Source organism: Pongo pygmaeus, chromosome 5 (genome assembly GCF_028885625.2).
Source record: "Pongo pygmaeus isolate AG05252 chromosome 5, NHGRI_mPonPyg2-v2.0_pri, whole genome shotgun sequence".
Classification (NCBI taxonomy): Eukaryota; Metazoa; Chordata; class Mammalia; order Primates; family Hominidae; genus Pongo; species Pongo pygmaeus.
Genome location: NC_072378.2, coordinates 68,372,324 through 68,391,186, shown reverse-complemented (window position 1 = coordinate 68,391,186; position 18,863 = coordinate 68,372,324). Strand labels below are relative to the sequence as shown.

The following is an 18,863-nucleotide window of genomic DNA, read 5'->3' as shown; positions in this document are numbered from 1 at the left end:
TTATCAGCAGATGTTAGGGAGGTGTGATTGATTCCTCAGGTGAATGCTGACCTCAGAAACCAACAGTTTTATAAATTCAACTTAACACCTTATACTGTCTATGAAAAGTAGCCAACAGGAGGCACAAAATAAGGAACTATCTCTTGTTGCAGTGTTCCTTTAATAGTCCTAAGGGGCTTTTGGAATAACTAACACTTTCCCCTGTTTAGATCAACAAAGAAGCAGATCCTACCCAGTAAAAAAAAAAAACACAACTAAATCAAGTTGCTTATTATTCACAGAGATATGGAAACTAAAATCAGGAGTTCAAGATAGCACCTATTTCTTGGGCAGAAAACATTCAACTAGATTTTTATAGCATTTTATTTTTCCCTTGGTTATGTAACATACTAAGTGCACCTTAGATTATACCACCAAATTCTTCTCTGGCTATTGGTAGAGAGAGAAAGCTTGCAAAAATTTTACTATCATGGATTTGTCTGTAAAGTACCAAAAAGAGAAAGATAATAATGACATCAGTAAGGCTATCCAGCTCATGTTAACACCAGGGCAAGCTGGAATTCTCTGTACTTAACTATTGTACTGGACTAGTAGTAGAGGATACCCAGAGTATCAGAACCTATAGCAAAAACGTATGTTTAATATTAATTGTAATTTAAATTATATCAGCATCCTAGGACTGAGAAAATTGTCCGAGGGTTCAATCTTTTCCTAGAGATTCTAAGAATGTTCCTCTTCTAGACTCTCTGGTGAGAAACAAGTAGCATCACAAAACCTCAGATGTAGATCATATCAGGGGTGAAGAACACCAGGAAAATTCTTAGAATACATAGAGTCCAACAATATGGTGCTTCATCTGACAGCATATATAGAGTGGGATTAGCTTTTGGGACTGATTGATATTTATCTCCCCTCATGCAAAATCAAACCAAACAAAAAAATAAAAGTTGTAACCTACACAAGTATTTAAAGTATAGGAGTCTAACCAAGACTTAACTACAGATTTTTCTGCTCTTTGAGACATCAAAATCTCAGGATTATCAATAAAATAAAGGTGATTTTGATTAGATATATTGCAATTACTTCTACAAACAAAAAAATAACATGGAAGAATTACTCATACTTATTTAGTGCAATTATTTTTTCTGCCCGAATTAAAAAATATACAAATAAAAAATTAAATGTCACTCAATGTTTTTATGACAAAACAATTTGGAAGGACCATATAAATATTGCATTACTCTGATAATAGATTCAAGGTCATGTGAGTAATATATTGGCTAAATGACCATAGAGCTTGCTATTTTATTCTGCAATGCTAAGCTGAATTACTAGGGCAAGATGTTAAGATGGCATTCGAGCTTCTATAAATTCTAAAATATCAGAGCTTTTAAAAATTCCTCATGCAATTCACATTGCAATGTGCCTTAATGCAATACTATCTTGAGATGTAACCTGATGGCACCATTACACACAAACACATTCATCATGCTGTCCTGAAGATTCAAAGAGAGGATTTTTTTTTTCTCTGAATGTAACATCCCACTGACTTATATTCCTGTTAACTAGCAGGCAGCTGAAATAACTTAATGTGCTTTGAAAATTTAGCCCAAAGTAATGTAGGAAAACATCTGTCACTTACGTTTTGGAGTCATCCCACAACACACAATAGGGATTCGAAGTACCCTTAAAAAAAGCAGAGAAAGAATGCATATATCTTGAGTACATATATAAAAAGATTGAAAGATTATGTGAAATAGAAACAGAATGGAAGATTTCTTATCTTGTGGTAAGAAATACTTTAATGATTTCTTTTTAATTGTTTATAAGAAATTTGCATTTCGTTTCTCATAGATTTAGTGACCCATTTTATAAAGTTCCATGAAAACAATATCTTTATTCCAAATACTCTAACTTGTATTTAGTTTTGCTGGAAGTTAAAAGCAAGGCTCTCATACACCATAAGTCCATATTTCGATGATTTTGATTTTCTACTTATGTCTCTAAAACATTAGTTGCTAGATTACTTTCTTTAAGATTACAGTATTCACAATATTGAAATCACAGTGAAATATCCTATATTATGCACATGTATAATCACCACCACTACCTCCTCTTCAGCCTCTAGTTGACGCTTCCTAGAGATAAGAGGTGTTCATTTCCGGAGTTTGTCGACTTGCAATATCCTCTTAATTAGCATATCATAGTTGTATAGGATAATGTCTAATGAAATTTTAAGTGAAAATGCTAGATTTTAAATTTACTTCAATAATTGTGAATTAAGTACCTGCCGTGACCTTCAAGATAACACCATGGATTTTTCACACTGCATTATTCAATGTGCTTCTGTTTTGAAGAGTTCTAATGTATTTAGATACATGTTTCTACAGATTCTGTCATATGCCTGAAGAGTCTTCTCTTATCCATTATACATATACTGTTGGTTTCAAGTTCTCTCATCCTCCACGTGACTGATTTCTTGGAGCATACACTTTTAAAGTGTATTTAGGGAAATCATTCACTTGTGTCTGACCTGTGCACAGCAAAGCAGTACCACTGCCTCTCCAAATCAGGTGCCCTCTTCCTAATAATGCAAACTAAGATTGTATTAGATATTTGGGTAGACTCTTCCTGAGCTGGATAGGTATTACTCATATACTGCAATCTCTGCTGAGCTTTTAAAATCCTGATTTTGGCATCCCACCCATCCAGTATTGCTTTTAAGCTTTGTGTCATTACAGGATTAAACAAACAAACAAACATGATTATCTATGCCTTCATCCAACCTAGCCATTGATAACAATAAACAGACCAAGGCAGTTAAAAGATACAGTCCTGAGGCCGGGCGCGGTGGCTCACGCCTGTAATCCCAGCACTTTGGAAGGCCAAGGAGGGCGGATCACGAGGTCAGGAGATTGAGACCATCCTGGTTAACACGGTGAAACGCCGTCTGTACTAAAAATACAAAAAAATTTGCGGGGCGTGGTGGCAGGCGCCTGTAGTCCCAGCTACTCTGGAGGCTGAGGCAGGAGAATGGCTTGAACCCAGGAGGTGGAGCTTGCAGTGAGTGAGCCGAGATCACGCCACTGCACTCCAGCCTGGGCGACAGAGCAAGACTCCGTCTCAAAAAAAAAAAAAAAAAAAAAAAGTACAGTCCTGAAACAGGCCACTGCCTTCCTTCCACGGGTGGACACCATACCTCATTGCCAGCAAGCTATGACCCAGCCCTCAGGCTTCAGTGTTGTCTACAAATAGATAATCACTGGAGTGTACCTGGGAAAGCAACATCTTTGAAAGTCCAGAGAAGCTCTTTTGGAGGTGTGCCTTTGTAAATGCTGTTTGATGGGTCCATTCTAAATTTTTGCTAGAAATAAATAGTAAGCTCACTGTTCTAAAATGTATGAAATTCACCCAAACCTTACATATTATTCATTTTAATTGGTACATGACTAACTCCAATATTGCAGCATCCCAGTTATTCTCAAAATTCCCTGAAAGGCCACATATCCAAGGTATCTTACTTTTTTTTAAGCAATCAGAAAATGCATTTGTTTTTGTTTCCCATTCTTCCTTTAAAATTTATTTAGTAAAAAATGATCTTTTTCTTGCTTCTGGATGGAAATTTAGTCATAAATTGAAAATAAACCTCCAAAGTTTTGAGCCACTCTTAAATAATAGACTTTGGTGGTCACATTAAATCATGATTGTCATGTCATTAGCAATTGAAAATGATCTGTTACAAACAATAATCAAAACGCAGAACCTGATTGAATGTCAGATCATCTTCCCTCCTCCAGATGAAAGACTGGGACGGAGGTCGGCCATGACTCTGCCAGTGGCCAGGGTGGTAGAGGGGTGAGGGAGGGGAGGTAAAGGAGGCAAAAGGTTTTCACCTGCCCACTAACTTCCAAAGTCAGCTCTGAGCAGTCTGGCCCTATTTGATGATTTAAGTTGACTCTTCTCACTGAGACAGCCAGGTGGGAAGGGCTCCCTGACAGAACTTCCAAGGCCTGCGCAGTATGAGGAATGTGCAGTTGGGTGAGCCTTGGGAGGTTTGCACCATTTGCAGGGGAGGAGCCTGGCCCCTTCTCTCCTGGGGTGGAAACTGGGATTCAGTCTGCCAGGCAGGAAGCCAGCTAGCAGGACTCTGGCTTTGCCGAGGGCCCCTGTTTCATTTTCATCCCTTCTTTTCCCAATAAATTCCATTTCTTTTTCTCACCTTTCAAAGTGTCTGCAAGCCTAATCTCTCATGGCCATGTAACAAGAACCCAGCTCTTAGCTGAACTGAGAAAAAAGTTCTACAACATTGCCAGCACTTGGGTGGATTCTCAGGAGACTCCCTTGCTGGGCCTCACTGGTAGTCACATCTCTTGGGGCCTCTCCTGCCGGGCACTTCTTACCTCCCTGCAGCTTCTGCCCTTTGATGGGGTGGGGTCTTACTTGTTATGAAATGCTCATATCTCCCTACACTATGCTCCTACAGTATAACACTGTCTTCCCTGAAAAAAGGTCATAGTCCTATAGAAGTAGATGAGGAACATACACATGGAATGTTCCTGTAGCAATCCAAGCAAAATACTTACATAAATACCACTAGCCATAGTGGTATTTCTCAGTCCTTTACTGAGTAAAGGACAAACGAGGGAATGGAGTGTCATGGCCTATGCTAGTCAGCATAAGTTTCATAGAAGAAATGGTTTCTTATCTGGTTCTTACGGAAGGCGTAGATCTAGATGTTCCACGGAAGGAAAGGGGAATGTGCATTAAATTGGTTTCTTCTCTATCTTACAAGATCCTGTCTAGTCTAACCTGAATTTTTCATATAGCTTGTGACTTTCTGATAAATCCTCAGCATAGCCAAAATGCTGTCATAAAGTTATGCTATATTTACCTAGGGCTTTGTTCAAAGGAGCTCAGAGAACCTTATAGAAAACGAATTATCCTTGTAACATCACAGTGAAGAGTATGGGAGTATGCATTTCAAGGATATAGAAACCAAGTGCAGCTGAGGAACTTGAGATAACAGATCCATTAAATCTAATTGGCTGATTTTAATGATTTATAATGTAGGTTAAATCTTTATATAAACTAATATAAGATACTGACTACAGGCTTAATATTTCACAATGATTGTTCACAGTAAGCCACAACAAAAAATATTAGAAAAGAACACATAAACTTAACTGTTTGGATACTTCTTTCCTTTTTATCACCCTAAAGAAACTGATTTATTCTTCAAAAAAGTTTCAAAACGAGAAATGCTTCTTCTAATCTTTTTCCATGACTTTGTCAACATTCAGTTTTTATTCTCCATGTTCTTCACCCCTTACTTCTTAGATCCTGCTGCATGCTTCTCTTTCTATTTGTGCTTATGAAAATTTAAATACCATACATGTGAGCACTATTATAGGTTCCAAAATGCACCATTCAATCTTAGGTTTCACTACACATTCTGGGATGTACACAATAAACATTTATTCTAGTATAGTCACCAACATGTGAGACTGTGAGCTAAGGTCAATAGTTCGAACATTTGAAGTTTAGAAAAATAAGCTGAACAAACAAATGAGAGAAAACTTAGTACCTAAATGGACTAGTCACTTAAAGAATAAGAATGTGAGATGGAAAACAAAGCAACCAATGATGAATGGATTCTAAATATTAAAAAAAAGAAAGCTGGCTAAAAGGTTTTGCTGAGTAAGTACCTGTAAAATATTTGTTATAATTTTCAGTTACTTTTCTCAAAGGGACTCTGCTACAAGATCTGTTATGAAGAATTTACAGAAAATCAATAACAGGAAATAGCCCAATATAACAAAATGCAATGACAGGGTGAGAGGAAAAGAGAGAAGCTAAGTACTAATCTGTAGAAGTAGTTTTAACAAATGCAGTAAACTAAGAAAACAAAAATTCTCAGGTAAACAAGACAGATGGGTTAAAGAAGATTAATTTACCAAACTATCAATAAATAGTATTTGTTGACATACAAAATGGTAATACTGCACATATTTGGAAACTTTTGAAAAGGAAATGATATTCTTGACAAACATAGTTTTGGCAAAACAAACAAACAAAAACTGCCACTCTTGGCTCTATTCAAAACTGCATAGCTGAACTCTACATGTTTCTACTTACTCACTTTTAAGCATTTAAAAAATGCACCACTGCTCAAATTTCTAATTGCCATAGATGTTCTACATACCACTCTCGAGTGTCTTCACTATTTTCTTTTACTTCTCTCCTCTGTTCCAACGTCAACCAAACAAATGTATTTACTTGATAGTAGAATATATCACTAGCTTTGCCAAAGTATTTCAATGGATGGTTCTCTCTTTTGTTGGACTGCATAACTTTTGTTTTCTTATTTATAAAATAGGTGATTTGAACATCTTTTCTAGCCCTCACTTTCAATGATTCTAGAAATTCATTTTATTCTTTCAAAACTCTCTTCTAAGTCTTTTTAAGGAAATACTCAACTATGTTATATTACGCTCACAAAGTGTAGAAGTCAGAAGAGAGAGCAGGCAGATGATCACAAGTCTAACCATTCTGCATTCATTTACTAAACACCTATTACATTCCAAGAACCATTCAAGGGACTGTGATACAAGGATGAGCAAAACTAAGTCCCTGCCTCATGTATTTCACCATAGTGAAGGGCAGAGAGAGAGAGGTACGACTAGGTACAACTAGGAAAATACAGTGGATAGTACTTTTGTTTATTAAGAAAGCTTCATCAGCAAGATTATCTTTGAACAGAGATCTGAAACAAGTTGGTTACAGAAAAGATAACAATAATGTCACAATACAAATGACCAAGTTTCTTTAAACTTTCCTTGGTGTTTTAAATTTTCAATACCTTCAATGCATATGCTACCTTAATCACACTCTTGCTATATTAATGATGTTTTCAAAGTGTTTTCTCTGGACCTAGTTCAGAATAAACTGGGATGTGTACTAAAAATGTAGATTCATTGGCTATAGGAATGTTAAGGTTGAGGCTAAACCTAGAAATCTGCATTTTAATAATGACTCTCTTGCCACTGCATAATTTTTTTCACATCAGATTTAGAGAATCACTGCTCATGATACACATGGCAGAAATAACATGCTGAAAACATTTAAACCTACTCAGTAATTTTGAAATATACAATGCATTATTATTTATTATAGTCACCATTCTGTGCAATAGATCATTAAAGAGTATTCCTCCCGTCTACTGAAACTTTGTGAGGCGATGGATTTGTTCATTACCCTGATTTAAGCATCCTATATTGTAAACATATATCAAAACCTCTCATTGTACCCCACAGATCAATACAATTATTATTTGTAAATCACAAATAAAATTGCTTAAAAAAAGAAATAAAGTGGTTACTCTATTTTTATTCAGATTTTTGAAGCTTGGTGGTCATATGCCATAATAAACTACTAATCTTGAAACTTCAGAACTTTTTTGTACCTTTCACAGCCTCCTTGAAACAAAAATAATCTCTTTTTAGTGGAGGCAAAGCAAGTAAATAGGCAAAGCAGCTAAGGGCATGAAGAAGGGCAGTGACTTCATCATAACTATTTGAACATTTCCAGTGCTCTGAGTCAGATGTTACAGAATGAATTTTTCTATCACATCGTTCAGTGAGTTGGACATTTGATCTCTTGAGTGAATGGGAGAAAGACTCTTCAACTGACACTATATTGTCTCTCTTTAATTTCCTAAATTTTAGATGGCAAGGCATTACTTTAAAATGACCTGGATTTTGCTAAGTTTATCCTCTTTCTCTTTCCCCACTAAAGATTGTTATTATTGTATATAACTACCCAAATAGATTTTGGAGATTCCTCAAGAATATTTCCTATTTTCCTAACTGGATCTGCAAAAGACTAATTCATATCTTGTTCATAATTTTTTTTCTTTTCTTTCTTTTTTTTTTTTTTTAATGAGAGAGTCTCACTTTGTCACTCAGGCTGGAGTGCAGTGGCTCAACCTTGGCTCACTGCAACCTCTGTCCTCTGAGTTCAAGTGATTCTCCTGCCTCAGGCTTCTGAATAGCTGGGATTACAGGCATCTGCCACTGCGCCCGGCCAATTTTTTTTTTTTTTTTTTTTTTGTATTTTTAGTAGAGACGGGGTTTCACCATCTTGGCCAGGCTGGTCTTGAACTCCTGACCTCATGATCCACCTGCCTCAGCCTCCCCATAATTTTAATGATACTTCAGAAGGACACATTCAAAAAATCTCAGGAATTGCTAAGGGAAGCAAGACATTAGTAGACATAAACTTTTTTTTTTTTTTCTTTTATTGTAATTATTATTATTATTATTATTATACTTTAGGTTTTATGGTACATGTGCCCAATGTGCAGTTAGTTACATATGTATACATGTGCCATGCTGGTGCACTGCACCCACCAACTCGTCATCTAGCATTAGGTATATCTCCCAATGTTATCCCTCCCCCCTCCCCCCAACCCACAACAGTCCCTGAAGTGTGATGTTCCCCTTCCTGTGTCCATGTGTTCTCATTGTTTTCCACAGTCAAATCTATCACAGGCCGTTAATAGTTGATCAGTAAGAGGCACCCATTTCAGGGTCATGTCTTTTAACATATGAACAGTTCTACAGTCCCTTAAAGAGTAAAACGCCACGCAAGGGGATGAGACAGTGAAAAAATACAATATAAAACTCAACAGGAAGTAATCTCCTGGATGTTCTTCTCCAATATGTTCTCAAAGTTATGATAAGTACTGTTCCATATTTTAGTATTTTAAATGATACTTAGAAGGAGCTAAGTCTGGGTCTTATGTTCAGTTTTTAAGGGATAGCTGCTGTGTACCTAAAGCCTAAAAAGACACATTGAGAATACAATAGTGTACTCTTATTTGTTAGGAAGTTGGAGATGTAGATAATTGGATGGATTTTATGAGGATTCTCATCATATTGAAACTAGACAAACTAAGATGGAATGAAAAAAAATTGGCATTAGCTAAAGCAGAATTACATGAAGGCCACTGAAGTGAGAAATGTAGAATACTGTTTTTATCAGAATGAGTCCCATCCATGTTACATAGCTATTCGCAGAAAGTTGGCAGCTATTTGATTGGAATACAAGGAGAGGGCACATATTTAATATCACTTCTGCTATGTAGTTAGTAGCCCACATTAACCACATGACACTATTTTTACAGACGTGATGACAGCTTGCTTCTCTAATTTCTGAGATATATCACTAACCTGCATTATTTCCAGAGGAATACTTTCCACTTGTCATATGGGAAGCAGTAAAAAGCAGAACTATCATCAGGACGTTTTCACATGTGTATCCTTCAAAGAAAATCATTGCCTCCACATACATGTCTCAGAGTGTCCTACCTGCATGTGATTACATCATTTCCAATAATGGCTGCATAGAGTCTGGTGTACCTCTCAGCAAGCAAATGGGTCTTCTAGAGTTAAAACTGTGCAAGTATTTAATATTAATTAAAGTGGCAAATAACTTTAATAAAGAAATTAATTAAATAACTAGATTCTGTATAGGTACAACATATAGCGTATGTCTTTTTCTTTTACATCCAAAAGGAATATAATAATATGTCCTAATAATAATTATATGGGGTTATAGCAGAGACATGTAACACACATATGCCTTTTGACATGTACTCACACAAACATCCCTTTTGACTTGTAACACAGCACAGTCATAGGTTCTGGGGATTAGGATGTGGACATCTTTGGAGGAGTCACTATTCTGCTTATCACACAGGGGTTGACAAACAGTAGCCCATGAGCCAAATCTGACCTGCCATCTGTTGTAAATTACTTTTTATTGAAATACAACCACAACTGTTTGTTTATATTGTCAATGGCTGCTTTCACATTATAACTCCATAGTTCAGTGGATGTGACAGAAGCCATTATGACTCTCATGCCTGAAATTCTTTACTATGCGACTCTTAACTAAAAAAGTTTGCTGACCCCCTACTCCAACAATAGCACAATCATACTAAAACGTTTTTAAAGAATATCAATTATGTATTATAATTAAAAATAAAGTAAATTTGAAACATGAAAAGGATGTCTACTCAAGAAATTCAGGCTATAACCAAAAAATGTAGCCAGAGAGCAATTTCTATCTCAATTTCAGTTGTTGGAAGAGCCTTCAATCTCCTTGTCTAGTAGCATTTCAAGACTCTCCATAAAAGTTACCAAGAACTGTAAACAGACAAAATATCAGAAACCACTTCCAAATGGATAAAGCTAGGGCAGAAAAGTGATTCAAAAAGTAAAGGCATATCAAACAGCCCTTTGTGAAAATTACGGATGCACACACTGAACTTTTTAAAGTTTTGCCAAGTGATTTTTAAATCCTTAGGTTATTAACCTTTATATTCATGAAAATACCCATTGATGAATGTTGGAATTTCTTTTCATTGTTTCTCATGCTTACCTAATGCTAACAAGCATATTCGTTACAGTTGTCACTGTGTTTTCCACTATGATTTACAAAGGTCATAGGGTCATGGCTAATTTTCATTTAAAATTAGTTTATACACATAAAACAAATTTCTTAATTTGTTAGCTTCATGCTATTAGGATGCATGCAAATATGGCAAAGAAAACAAAACCTACAAGCCCAAATTCTCATTAGATCAATTTGAGAACTACAAACATAATGCATTTATCTCAACCCTGAAAGAGAGCAGCAGTACCCTACCTATACCATTTGGAGTTGATGCCCAGAGGAAAAAAACATTTAAAAGCCAAGATGAGACTGCAGGCTGGTATGGTCCACTCTATCTTTCCATTTGAAATGGAACTACATAAAGACTTCATTTGGAAAAAGTATGCATTTTCAGACTTGCAAAGTTGATAGAGCATGAGATAACTAAAATGCATTTACCTCCTTTTTCTTCTGACTCATCTTTAAAGATAAACACATCACTCACCTTGGAAAGTCACAGTAGGCCCACACCTATCAGACACAAGGGATCCTAATAGTATATGTGTTTGTGTACATAGGGATCTATTCATTGCACTCATTGGGCCTCAAGAATTATTTTCAATAAGATGAATGATTAACTTTCCTTATGCATTATAGGATCTAAAAATTTGATGAGTATAAATGTCACTCAAGTGATATAAAAAACAAATTTTTGGGGGGAGAAAAAATGTGATATTTCTTAAAAGCAATTAATTGTTATGCTTAAGCACTAAAGACCCTATACCCTGACTTTATAGGTCATGATAATGAAGCCATCAGCCTGAAAAACTGAACTAAGAATAGTGTCTTACTAATTAATGACATAATCTGGTTAAAGCTGCAATTGGCTTTGCTAAACACAATTTGGAATTGCTAGGTTCCATATTTTATTATCTATTCCTATCAGTTCCCAAGAGCCTTATTATATTTAACATATCGTAAACACTATTTGTTAAAAAGCTTTCTGAGACACACTTTTAAAAGAAAATGTTAACAGGCTTTTCCTGTTAACTCACTATAACTCACTGTAACTATTAATTCCCATTCTTCCTTTCTTTTTTCACATGGCACTTTAATAAAATGTAATTTTGAAGTTATTCTTTCCTGAAAGTGTAACGGATATTTTTGATATAAGAAAATAGGTGAAAGTAGACAGATTTGATATTAGAGATGTGTCATTTCTAAAAAAATTTGAAGGCAACGAATATGGGCATGTATATGTATATACATGCATATATATATAACTGTATATATTAATATATATATGTGGGTGTATATTGTGAAGGTTGGAGGTGGGGGGACGGGTGTGTGTGTATTAGTTGTCTCTTGTTATCCATAGGGGGTTGGTTCCAGAACCCCTTGCAGATACCAAAATCCATGGATGATCAAGTATCTTGAGCATATATTTGCATATAACCTATGCACATTCAGTTGTATACTTGAAATCATCTTTAAACTGCTTACAAGACCTAATACCATAATACAGTGTAAATACTATGTAAATAGTTTTTATACGATATTTTTACACTTATATTATTTTTATTGTTATACTGTTATTTTTAATTTTTTTCCAAATATTTTTGATCTGTGGTTGGTTGAATCCATGGATGCAGATACTGAGGGCTAACTGAATATATGTACATACGTGTGTGTGTGTGTGTGTGTGTGTGTATATACATATATACATGAAGTTCAGGCTTGTTCTAATAAATTTCAGTCTGCATATTTAAGATATATTTTTTCTTTACATTGCAGCTAATATTATATTTCAAAATAGACCTTTTTTGTCTTCTCTTGAATGGAAATAAACTAATCTCAGTACATAAAATATATTTTTATAAAACTGGTAATAATATTATGGTATTCAATAAATAAACCACATATTCCCTCCCTTAGTGAACAGTAATACTTCCCAAAGTGTTTCACAAAATCTAATTTTAGCAATAAAATAAATGTAAATACAATAAGCTTTAGAAATTCAAAACACTAAAGTAGAAGGGCTGTATATATTGTACAGACAACAGTGAGATGGATATTTTCAATAAAAGAGTCCAGAGCAGCCCAGAGAGGCTCAGTTGTGTGGTGAGTAACTGGAGGAGCCTCTGAGAAGAGGCACGATGTGCACGGCGGGCAGATTCTAAACAAGAGCGCCTAGAGACTTTTTCTTCTCTAGCGTAAAATTGTTCCTCTTTCTAGTCTCCTCTCGCCATCCACTTTTTTGTAACAGATTTGTCTACATGTATACATATATTTTAAATATGGGCTTTCTAGAGTGGAGATAGTATTCTCATGGGAACCTGGTCAATTCACTTACTCAAAATACTGAAAGACACAATTAATTCTAAGTGACTTGTGATAATTATCTCATCATTCTTACATGCTGACTTTCATTGTCATTCCAGTACTAGCTGGTGCTTAATAAAATTTGTTGACTATGTTCTTTGTTTTCCATATGTAGAAAACATTTTTTGTACATGGTTTATATCTTCTGTAAATCAGCTGACAAAATACATTTCCAGAACATAAAAGACAGACTCAAAGCTTAAATACGTTCATTTCAAATAGTTTTATTATACTCAAATAGTGAGACTATTTCAACACTATTTTTGAGCCTACTCTTTTTTAATTTATTAAAAAAGCTTCCTTTAACATGTTCTTTAAGCTCTAAATAATGATTTCATCTTTATTTATCAAAGTCTTGTGATTCATTTGCACAACTGTTCTCTGCATAAGAAACAGAGTACACATTCTGATACTGGGTGCTTTTTCAGTAATTATATAATCTGATACAGAGAATTAATATCTCTTACTACATTCTCCCAATGCTTGTAATTGTAGACAAACAATAAAAACATATATTTTCTTTAAAAAATTTGAATACACAAATTCTTTATTCAAAAGCAAATGTTCAAAAGTTAAAAATGTCTCCCAGTTCTCAGTGCAGTGAAGAGATAAGGGCTATACTAAGGTATGAGAAGGTAGATATTGTAGAACTAAAACACATTGTTAGGTTAGATAGAACTAGTATGGTCACATTTTGGCGAAAGCAGGAAAACACCTAATAGTTTAAATATTAACCATGATCTTTGAAAGTTATTGCAGAGAGATTTGAAATTTTTGTTAAATAATCCAGGAAGCCTGGGGAATCTTAGAAAAAGTGATTCACAGGAAAGGTGATTATCATTTTTCTATAAAACTAAGGCAATTTTTTTCAGGAAATCAGAAACTACACAATAGTAGAAAATACACAAGTTTTATAGCCAAAAGAATGTGAGTATAAATTATGCTATGTCATTCACTAACTATATGAGCTTGGGAAAATGACTTTATCACTTTTTGCTTTTTTTTTTTCAAGGTAAAGAAAGGTCAACTTCATAAAAACTTTGCAAGGAATAAAAATATGTACATGTAAATCATGAGATTGGCTTATTTTAATACAGGAACTATGAAAGTACAATAAGGAAGACTTTCATAGGAATCACTTTCCTTGCTCCTCCACTTCAATGATTTAAGTATTTGAAGTGAATATTTAAATAATAAGTAGACATTGAAAATTTGTACAGAGGACTGAACAAAATCTGAAGCATTTCAGTTGCAGTTGGATAGATTTAAGAATGGGTTCTCTTCATTCTGAGAGGAAAGATTTTGATTTAGACAATGCGAGCACCTAGGTAGTTACAATAAACCTTCCCTGATCCTTGACTTAGTACGCTACCCACCCCACTCAGCAACCCCTTCCTCTGAATTAATCATTCCCCTTTGCACTGTTTATAACTTTTACTGCGGTATGCAACTTAAATTTTTTCTTTCCTACCACATTGTGAGATAGAGTTTTATTTAAAGATAAAACTCACCAATTTTAAGTATACAGTTTAATGCTTTGGATAATTGTATACTACCATGTAAACACCACCACAGTTAACAAGCTCTTACTCACCTTATCTTCTCCACTGCCTAGCACAAAGCTTGGTAAAGATGTGTGCACTGATAAATGATTTATTAACTATTATTTGGATAAATTGAAGAGAATTTTATTATGAAAAAAGCATAGAATAACCATTATTTGTTTCTTTATAATACATATACTCATTGGATAAATTGAAGAGAATTTTATCATGAAAAAAGCATAGAATAATCATTCTGTTTCTTTATAATACATATACTCATAACAAGTTAGTTCATTTGAAACTATAAAAGTCTAGAAAATGTATTCTGGTGTTGTCAGTTGAAAGAATGACTGTTAAAAAGGTAATTCCATAAGCAAGTCAATGCCCAGTGGATGGTACTTACATTAGCCAAATGAGCTAGTTCTATCTCCAGAAACGAATCGGTTGTTTTGGGTTCAGGCCTTATTGTGACCACGATGATTTTGGAATTAATGACAGTATAATTTCTGCAACAGAGTAATTATAATTAAAAGGAGAAATGATTGATGAAAAGCACAAATTCCTACTGCTCAATACATTTTGGGATGGTTTCAAATAAATGCATCCAAAGCAAAAACATAAATCGTAGTGTTATTCATGGGAAGACACATTTTACTGCTGTAATGAAACCTTATGTGGAACAGAAAACTTAGGGAGAAAAGGCCATTTTACCATTTTAGATGCAGAAAATATGAAAAAGCAACAGCACTGACAAGCTTTTGATTACTTAAATCTGATTCATCTACAGGAGTTATGGATTGTGAATTCAAACCTTCAGACAATATTTAAATGAATATAATTCATTTATATCAAGGAGGACCTAAGAATTTTGTTCTCTAGGAGATCAAATACTCTTATTGCAATGTGCTGTCTTGGTGTTTTATGGATTATCCCAAAACACAATGCAATAAATAATTGGAATGTGGAGTAACATTAGAGCAAATAGAGTTTAAATAGAAATAAATGCTGTTGCTAATTATTGACCATAATTTATTTCAGCAATAGAGATTGACAGGCCACTGCTTGATCTCAATACTCTCAAACTAAGAAAGACATTTTGCCTGAAATATCTTACCAAGATATTTCATTTACAAAGAAGTTTAAGTTATTTTAAGAAAATCATATCTATAGTTTACAAGAAATTATCTATCAATATAAACATAAAACTGAACCAACTTTTTCTAGTATACGTAGGTTTTCACACAAAATATGTAAAATGCTGCAGATCTTCTAGTATTTAGAGATTTAAAGATGATTTAATTTTACTCATAACACACTTGAGTGTGTGTTTATGTGTGAATATATCCCTGTTTGGAATTGTGAAATAATAAACCACATGCTCTTCCATTGGGCATGTACTATGCTGGGGAATTCACATTAGGTATCAATGACAAAATCATTTAATTTTTTTCCTCTTTTTTGTTTTTTGAGGCAGTATTTACAGATAAAACTCACAATTTTAAGTACATAGTTTAATTCTTTGGATAATTGTATACTACCATGTAAGCACCACCACACTTAACATAAACAGACAATCCCTCACCCTAAACAGTTTTCTCAAGTCCCTTTGGATTTCATCCCCTACCCTTCCATGCTCCCAGGCAACCATGGACATGCTGCTGTTATAATTCTGCCTTTTCTAAAATTTCATTTTAATAGAAGCATACAGTACATAGACTTTTAATTTTAACTTAATTCATTTAGCATAAAGTTTTTGAGATTCGTTTATTTTGTTTCTTTTTACAGTTGAATAATAATCTATGGTACAAATACAGCACAATTTATTGATGTATTTATCAATTAGGTTAAAACCTTTAGGTTATTTCTGATTTTTAGCCTTTAGAAATAATAGCTAATGATATTTGGCTATTACAAATAATTACCATACACATTTTATGTATGGATATGTATTTTCATATGTCTAAGGTGAATATCTGAGAGTGTAATTCCTTGATTATGCTGTAAAGGCATACTTAATTTTATGTTACTCCCATATTGTTTTCTAAAGTGGTTGTACCATTTAAGTCACATAGTTCTGATATGGTGGAGCCATGCTGAACCTTGCTTTTTTTGAGATTTGTTTTTCTCTAATGAGATGGTTTTTGGCACAAGATTTCATCAGAAAAAAATGCGGAGTTACTCCGTGGTTGGAGGAATTTACTATATCTAGTAGCAGAGGAACTATACATCTATTTCGCATGGGTTAACATTTTTAAGTGCATTTCTCATGTACGCAGTAATGTCAAGTAACACTTTTTTAAACACTCAGGAAGCTATTCAGCCTAAGAGTAAAGAGTAAAAAACAACAAAGCATAAATCTATTTTGCTTTTGTTAAAAGGAAGATTGTTGCAGACGGAGAGAGCTGGTTAACTCTCCTTTTTTTTCATTAAATGTTAAATGAGTCATTTGAAGGTACAGTACATTTTGAAGAACAGAAAACTAAGGTCTAAATGCCAAGCTTCCTTTGCCAAATTATTCCTCCATGTTTTTCTGTGAGTAAAAGTGATCAGGGAACCAAGTGAGAATAGAGAAACTGACAAAGTTGAGAGGTGATCCTGGGTGGTTGATCATATTAGCACAGCTGACAGGCCTCCCAGAGAATGGTGTATACAGCTTAGAGTTTGGGGAAATATCCACCTGTCATTACCAGAGAAATTATGAACATTTCTCCCAGAGAACAATCAGTCCTGAACAAATAGATGTAAGTTCCTTTTTTGGATTAGCCTGAATATGTTTAAGTTCTGGTTTGGTTTTGCAAAACAAAAATATTGATGCTTCACTCAAATTCCACTTGTCTCTTTATTCTGGTTCTGTTTATAATCCTAGTTACCGGCTTTTAATAAAACCCAATGACTGCTCATTTTAATTATTATTAGATAATTATTATATTAGAAAGGTATCTCTATTATGTTTAAGTTCCATGAGTGGATACATTACTGGAAAACACAGATGTGGGTATTCTATAAAGAAGACTGCAATTTTGTTAAGATATTTATGAAGCTGCCTGTGTGTTTGGGAATGTGGAGACTTTGGCCCTGAATGGCTGGTCTGTAAGGAGCAAAGTAGCTACAATAAGTTGCCTTCTGCAGGGTATATTACACTGTGTTAGGTTCATCAGCTGCTCAACTGGCCTGGTGGAGAAATTCCCTAGAGGACAGAATCAACCCTATGGCTTTTGCTGAGAGAGAAGGAGAGACAGAGAGAGAGAGAGAGAGAGAAAGAGAGAGAGAGAGAGAGAGAGAGAGAGAAAGAGAGAGAGAGAAAAAATGTGTGTATGTTTTAATATTTTTAGAATATATTTGAGAAGAGATATGTGTCAATTTATTCATGCATATCAGTGTGCTAATACCATTCATGTGAATCCCTGACACCTTGTGCCCCAATACAGTAACGTGCACCTACCTCTACCAAAGCACCCATCAATTCTACGCGTGTCTTTTTCCATATGATAATAAGCTCAATGAGAACAAGATTTTTATCTATCATTTATATGTCCTCATTTGTATTATTCTTTGGAAGATTTTAATACCTAAAACATGTTTGAGTGTTTTGTTTAACAAGCAAATACTAAATAAAAATATCAAAATTTTAACAAATTGATTTAAAATGTAATGCCAATATCGTGGTATTAAATGCTTAATAAAAGGGAAAAAATAAGCAAATTTACATTATGCAATGGCTTCCTTTTTAAAAAGTGTATAGTGTACAAAATTGTCTTTAATTTATTCCATGAATTTATTCTAATTTGCACAAGTGAATAGCTGGCTTCTGATATGCCATGTCAGGCTTTGTGATCTGCTAATGCTCCCTGGTTGGCTGCACATTTGCATTCACTGCTAGAAAAGCAAATCTGACAGCCAAATGGATTTCATGACTCAAATAATAAAATTATTTTCTGTCCTTGAGATTTATGCTAGTTGATATATAAAACATTTCAAAATATATAGAGTTAATCATTCAAAGTTAACCCAACTTAATCTTCACATTGTTTTGCAGAGTCTTAAGAAGTTTAAGGCACATGAACCATATCTTAAAGAGAGCATAAAAAGTGATTAAAAATGCAATTCAGTTGTCTACAACAGACTTACTTTGTATATAAGGGCATCCATAGACTGAAAGTAAAGGTATGGATAAAACATCCCATGTAAAAGATAACCAAAAGAGAATGAGGTTGGCTACACTTATATCAAACAAAATAGACTTTAAGTCAAAAACTGTCTCAAGAGACAAAAAAAGACACAATGTAATGATAAAAAGGTTGATTCTCTTGGGAGGTATAACAATTATAAATATATGTGCACTAATGTCATAGCACCCAAACATGTGAAGCAAACATTGAAATAATTGAGGAAAGAAATAAATAGTAACAATATAACGGGATATTTTAATATCCCATTTTAATAACTATAGACAGATTAACTAGACAGATTACCTAGACAGAAAATTAATAAGGAAATAGA

At 34.3% G+C, this 18,863-nt stretch overlaps 1 protein-coding gene across 2 annotated transcripts in view; it reads right to left on the bottom strand.

Annotated features, from left to right (window-relative positions):
- Window positions 1-18,863, bottom strand: part of ADGRB3 (adhesion G protein-coupled receptor B3) — a 754,183-nt gene that overhangs the window by 306,682 nt on the left and 428,638 nt on the right. For both annotated transcript variants that reach the window (XM_054491608.2, XM_054491609.2), the window contains exons 14-15: window positions 14,767-14,869; window positions 1,643-1,686 (exon numbers count right to left, since the gene is read on the bottom strand). In XM_054491608.2, the coding sequence (XP_054347583.1) occupies window positions 1,643-1,686; window positions 14,767-14,869 (147 nt within the window). The remainder of the gene's footprint in view (window positions 1-1,642; window positions 1,687-14,766; window positions 14,870-18,863) is intronic.